At 48.4% G+C, this 6,561-nt stretch overlaps 2 protein-coding genes across 2 annotated transcripts; both read right to left on the minus strand.

Annotated features, from left to right (window-relative positions):
- Window positions 1-259: 259 nt before the first annotated feature.
- LOC109476745 (tripartite motif-containing protein 2-like) lies at window positions 260-2,431 on the minus strand. Its single transcript, XM_019777754.1, has one exon. It carries the CDS (start codon window positions 2,429-2,431, stop codon window positions 260-262), a length of 2,172 nt encoding a protein of 723 aa, XP_019633313.1.
- Window positions 2,432-3,571: 1,140 nt separating this feature from the next.
- Window positions 3,572-5,743, minus strand: LOC109476746 (tripartite motif-containing protein 2-like). The gene has a single exon (XM_019777756.1). It carries the CDS (start codon window positions 5,741-5,743, stop codon window positions 3,572-3,574), a length of 2,172 nt encoding a protein of 723 aa, XP_019633315.1.
- Between the last annotated feature and the right edge of the window lie 818 nt (window positions 5,744-6,561).

Genomic DNA, 6,561 nt, shown 5'->3' on the forward strand with positions numbered 1-6,561 from the left:
TTTGGAACCACAGAACACAAGGTTATGGGTATAACTCATGACTCTGTTAATCATTATTTGAAACCTTTAACATGTCATATAACGTTACATGTAGCATGCATTAAACTAGTGCCATGTATGACTTAAAGTTAAACATCATTCATTTTATGCAAAATCTTATAACAACAAAAAAAAAAAGAAAATGATAAACACAGTACATTACAACACCTGGTCAAGAAATATGCTGATGTGCAATGGCGATTGGCTCGGTGATAGCCGCTCACATGTACTTGTACAGTTCTATACAATGTCCATTCCAACACGCCACTGCTATGTAACCATCAGGAGTCAGAGCGACTCCGCCGGCATCCCCCCCTTTGACTGGTCCCAGTTTCTGTTTGAAAGTCCCGTCAGGCGCGAACACCTGTACACGACCGTCTCCAGAGTTACCTACAATGATGTTACCTGCCGGGTCTGTTGTTACACCTCTTGGTTTTTGGAATTCGCCATCCATGTCACCTTGTGTGCCAAAATCGAACTTTCGGTTTCCGTCCAGGTCAAACGCGAATACTTTGTGTGCCCTCTCGTCTGTGACAAACATCACATCACGTGACTCGTCTACCGATACGAACACTGGCACCTGTAGCTGCCCCTTGCCGATCTCCCGAATGAGGCTCCCGTCAGGCTGCAATAGGAGACAGGACTTCTGTATGCCGTCCGCCACCACCATGCGGCCGTCCTTCAAAACTGTCAACCCATGCGGACCACGCATACAGTCAGGGTGAAACGTGTTCAAGAGTTTGCCATCCTTGGAGTAGCGTCTTAGTCCGAGATTTTCGCCCCACGACGTCACAAGAAACCTTCCCTGGGAGTCCACATCGATGCCGAATGGATTCTCGCCATCAACTGGGAAGCTAAGCAAAGACTGACCTGTGTTCGCATCAAAGACTTGAACCCGTTTGTTCCCTCTCTCCACGACTGCAATGTTGCCGTCCATGTCAACAGCGACACCTATCGGTAGCTTCAGTTCCCCGAACTCACTGCACTTCTGTCCGATAGTCAACACTGGGTTCCCCTTCACATCAACATCAAACGGGCTTCCTGGTACCTGTTGTGAGTTGACCTTGACCTCTAACCTATGATTACCCCTTACTTCAGGTGTGTACGAGATTTCCCACAAGCCTCCGCTCTTCATCTGTACTTGTGCCCGGACGTCGGTCCCAGACGGGTCCTTCATGTTAGCTTGGACGGCTTTACTATTCGTAACACGCGGGCGACCTTCTTGGTTCATTGTCGTCAGCTCAGCGACGCACGGAAACCCCTGGACTGCTGGCTTCACAGAAACTTTGCACTTCGAAACGTCGACGTTTGTTTTAACGCCACCGAAATTGTCGACTTCTTTTTCGACGTCAGCAATAACTGTGTTCTCGACGAACTGAAACTCGCTCCAGTCGGACTCCAGGTCCAGCTGTTTTGCCAGCAGAGTTTCCACCCTTGTTTGGACTTGGTTTCCCACCTCCAGAACGTGCACATCACTTCCGTGTTCTACAGCTTGTTGGCAGAATGTCTGTGCGCTCGTCAGTCCGGCTAACTCGAACTCTATCGCTTCCTTCTTTGCCTGTAGAGCCTTGCCGTCGGCTCGGCACTGTTCGTCAATCTGGCTCAAAATCTCCTGTTCACGCTTTTGCAGAAGGTCGGCAAGTTTGCGGAAGTACGCCTTGGCTTGGTCTGTGGCTTCCTCTTTCGATGACATCAACATAGAAATCTTTCTGTCAACTTCCTTTACAGCGTTCTGTATTTCCTTCAGACGTGGGTCTATGTCTTGAAAAAGTCCTTGCAGCTCTGCCTTCTTTTTCTGAGCCACGGTGGCGATTTCTACGGGATTGTGATCTTTGCCCGGCCGATGGTCGACCACGGTACACGCCGTACAAACCAAAGCCTTGCAGCTCTCACAGTAGAACTCTAGCTCATACCTCCCGTGCTTGTCGCAGTGTCGTTTACGATTAAATTTGCTAATAGCTTCCTCAGCCTTGAGGGTTTCTTCGGTGGTAACTTCGTGATCTTTAGAACATGGAAGGTTCCGGTGTACGCTGGTGCACGCCTCACACAGTAATATTGCGCAATCTGCACACCAAGACTTTGACCCCTCGTCGTTCCCCCCGCACACCTGGCACGGCACACCTGGCTCCGCCCCTTTCTTGGCCGCCGCGAAGTCCAGCAGGTTGTTGACGTAGAAGTTGGTCTTGAGTCCGTCCACGCCTTGGTCTGGTAGCCTGACCGGTTCGCGGCAGGTTGGACACTCCAGCGGCTGTTGTTTGGTGGCCCATTCTTGCAGACACTCCCTACAAAAGCTGTGGAGACATGGCAGGATTTTGGGGTCCCGGAAGTTCAGCATACAGATCGCGCACGTCAGAAACTGGTCATCAAAGTCGTCAGCCATGTTACTCGCCATCTTGTGGTGCTTAAGCTTGCGTCAGTGTTCACTGGCTGAGCATATGTAGGTAGCTTAGTCGACACTTTCTTCACGAAGCAGTCCTCCGCGATCCGCTCGAGCAAATTTCTTCTTGGAAGTTGGTTTCACTCGTATCAGGTGACAAAGACAAACACGTTGCTAGGTGATACCTGCTGACGACATTCTTTTCAAACTTGATCCATCAGGCAGTGCGCGTGACCTCTAAACTTTCAGGTCGGGCTAGGTGGGATACGGGTGGGGTAATGTATAATTTGGGTACGTTTCAATGTACTCAGTGTTGGTCTGAACGTTTTGTCCCTTTTGTCATAACAGATAAATTGCTGTGTGATTTTGGACTTGCTCTCCAAGTAGATGGTTTTCTAGCCTCCTTTTATGCGAGACACTACTAGTTGGGATGGATTGTATGACATTCTGCCGGGGACTTTGCTTTCTTAGTGTTGGCAGGCTTGACAGCCAGGATGAGAGTTGAAAGGAGGGACACACACTGCACCATTGCTGTTTTACTCAGTTTTTTTATAATAATCATGTCAAGATACATTCGGTCTACCTCAGAACTTTCATTCTAACAGTCACCTTTGCTGCATGTTAAACTAATTAGCGTTTAAATATGAAACTTATTTTGCAATCACTAGGTCTAAAAGAATGCATCATTTTTCAGCACCTCATGAGGATAATGTGCATGGTCCAATGGTTGTTTTTATATTTTTAGAATCATAAGTGTGAACAGTAAAGCCGTTTTTAATGACTAAAAGTTGGAAATGGCAAGTGGCTTTGGTGCTGACGATGTTTTATGTGATTTGAATAAAACAATTACTTGAACAAGCACATAACATATATTTTTACCTAGTATTGTATGGTATTTAACAACATTTGGAACCACAGAACACAAGGTTGTGGGTTTAACTCCTCACTCTGTTCGCCATTATTTTAAGCCTTTAACATGTCATATACATGTAGCATGCAGTACACTAGTGCCATGTATGACTTGAAGTTAAACATCATTAATTTTATGCAAAATCTTATAACAAAAAAAAAAAGAAAATGATAAACACAGTACATTTCAACACCTGGTCAAGACATATGCTGATGTGCAATGGCGATTGACTCGGTGATAGCCGCTCATATGTACCTGTACAGTTCTATACAATGTCCATTCCAACATGCCACTGCTATGTAACCATCGGTAGTCAGAGCGACTCCAGTGGCACAACCCCCGTCGACTGGTCCCACTTTCTGTTTGAAAGTCCCGTCAGGCACGAACACCTGCACACGGCCGTCTCCTCTGTTACCTACAATGATGTTACCTTCCTGGTCTGTTGTTACACCTCTTGGGTCTTGGAATTCGCCATCCTCGTCACCTTGTCTGCCGAAATCGAACTTTCGGTTTCCATCCAGGTCAAACGCGACTACTTTGTGTGCGCTCTTGTCTGTGACAAACACCACATCACGTGATTCGTCTACCGACACGTACAGTGGATCCTGTAACTGTCCCTTGCCGATCTCCCGGATGAGGCTCCCGTCAGGCTGCAGGAGGAGACAGGACTTCTGTCTGACATCCGCCACCACCATGCGGCCATCCTTCAGAACTGTCAAGCCATGCGGGCTGCGCAGACAGTCAGACTGAAACGTGTTCAAGAGTTTGCCATCCTTGGAGTAGCGCCTTAGTCCGAAATTTTCGCCCCACGACGTCACAAGAAACCTTCCCTGGGAGTCCACATCGATGCCGACTGGATTCTCGCCACCAACTGGGAAGCTACGCAAAGACTGACCTGTGTTCGCGTCTAAGACTTGAACCCGTTTGTTCCCTTTCTCCACGACTGCAATGTTGCCGTCCTTATCAACAGCGACACCTATCGGTTCATTCAGTTCCCCCACCCCGCTGCCCTTCTGTCCGATAGTCAACACTGGGTTCCCCTTCACATCAACATCAAACGGACTTCCTGGTACTTGTTGCGAGTTGACCTTGACCTCTAACCTATGGTTACCCGTTAGCTCAGGTGTGTACGAGATTTCCCACAAGCCTTCGCTCTTCATCTGTACTTGTGCCCGGACGTCGGTCCCAGACGGGTCCTTCATGCTAGCTTCGACGGCTTTACTATTCGTAACACGCGGGCGGCATTTTTGGCTCATTGTTGTCAGTTCAGCGACGCACGGAAACCCCTGGACTGCTGGCTTCACAGAAACGTTGCACTTGGAAACGTCGACGTTTGTTTTAACGCCACCGAAATTGTCGACTTCTTTTTCGACGTCAACAATAACTGTGTTCTCGACGAACTGAAACTCGCTCCAGTCGGACTCCAGGTCCAGCTGTTTTGCCAGCAGAGTTTCCACCCTTGTTTGGACTTGGTTTCCCACCTCCAAAACGTGCACGTCACTTCCGTGTTCCACAGCTTGTTGGCAGAACGTTTGTGCGCTCGTCAGTCCGACCAACTCAAACTCTATCGCTTCCTTCTTTGTCTGTAGAGCCTTGCCGTCTGCTAGGCACTGCTCGTCAATCTGGCTCAAAATCTCGTCTTCCCGCTTTTGCAGAAGGTCGACAAGTTTACGGAAGTACGCCTTGGCTTGGTCGGTGGCTTCTTCTTTCGATGGCACCAAGAGAGACATCTTTCGGTCAACTTCCTTTACAGCGTTCTGTATTTCCTTCAGTCGTGGGTCTATGTCTTGAAAAAGTCCTTGCAGTTCTGCCTTCTTTTTCTGAGCCACGGTGGCGATTTCTACGGGATTGTGATCTTTGCCCGGCCGATGGTCGACCACGGTACACGCCGTACAAACCAAAGCCTTGCAACTCTCACAGTAGAACTCTAGCTCATACTTCTTGTGCTTGTCGCAGTGTCGCTTACGATTAAATTTGCTAATAGCTTCCTCGGCCTTGAGGGTTTCTTCGGTGGTAACTTCGTGATCTTTGGAACACGGAAGGTTCCGGTGTACGCTGGTGCACGCCCCACACAGTAAGGTAGCGCAATCCGCACACCAAGACTTCGACCCCTCCACATTCCCCCCGCACACCTGGCACGGCACACCTGGCTCCGCCCCTTTCTTGGCCGCCGCGAAGTCCAGCAGGTTGTTGACGTAGAAGTTGGTCTTGAGTCCGTCCACGCCTTGGTCTGGTAGCCTGACCGGTTCGCGGCAGGTTGGACACTCCAGTGGCTGTTGTTTGGTGGCCCATTCTTGAAGACACTCCCTACAAAAACTGTGCAGACATGGCAGGATTTTGGGGTCCCGGAAGTTCAGCATGCAGATCGCGCACGTCAGGAACTGGTCGCCAAAGTCGTCAGTTATGTTACTCGCCATCTTGTGGTGCTAGCTAAAGCTTTCGTCAGTGTTCACTAGTTTCACAGTGTTTGGTACGTAGCTTAGTCGCCACTTTCAGCGATCATGAAGCAGTCCTCCGCGATCCGCTCGAGCAAATTTCTTCTTGGAAGTTGGTTTCACTCGTATCAGGTGACCACGTTGCTAGGTGATATCTGCTGACGACATTATTTTCCAACTTGATCCATCAGGCAGTGCGCGTGACCTCTAAACTTTCAGGTCGGGCTTGGTGGGATACGGGTGGGGTAAATGCATATACAAAGAGGATTAGGTCTTAACCACGTTTGTTTATGTCTGGTTTGAACTAGCATTTACATGTACACTACCTGCCAGATACGTAACACCCCCACCACTAGCCTATCTTGGCCCGTCCTTGTGCCTCCTTTTGGGGTCGTTACCCAGGAATTGGAGAGGCGTCAACAGGTGGGTATATTGTGCGCTGGGAGCGTAACCAGACAAAAAAAAAACAAACAAAAAAAAAAACATATAAATCCACCAAACACCATTACACACCATTGGTGCTGGGGCATGGAGATGGCATTAAAAAATCCCAGTACTAGTGTCTAGGCCTTGTAAGTTGTAGAAGAATAGCGTGTAGGAGTTTTTGTAATGATATGAGATAAATCTGTAAAAAAGCTCATCGCCAATTCGGGATGTGCTCTCCAAATAGATGTTTTCCCCCAAGCAGAGGTTTGAGTTTTGGCTTATTTTTGGTGTGTTGATTTATAGGCTTTTTTATCGGGCTTTCTTTTTTGCACTGGTATCTTTTGTTACGCTAGCCCAGTTCGTTAAATTATCAC

This window comes from Branchiostoma belcheri, unplaced genomic scaffold (assembly GCF_001625305.1).
Source record: "Branchiostoma belcheri isolate BF01 breed outbred unplaced genomic scaffold, Haploidv18h27 scaffold39, whole genome shotgun sequence".
Taxonomy (NCBI): Eukaryota; Metazoa; Chordata; class Leptocardii; order Amphioxiformes; family Branchiostomatidae; genus Branchiostoma; species Branchiostoma belcheri.

Excerpts from the sequence above, each read along its gene's own strand:
- LOC109476745 (XM_019777754.1), bottom strand. The coding sequence starts at position 2,431 with ATGGCGAGTAACATGGCTGACGACTTTGATGACCAGTTTCTGACGTGC.
- LOC109476746 (XM_019777756.1), bottom strand. The coding sequence starts at position 5,743 with ATGGCGAGTAACATAACTGACGACTTTGGCGACCAGTTCCTGACGTGC.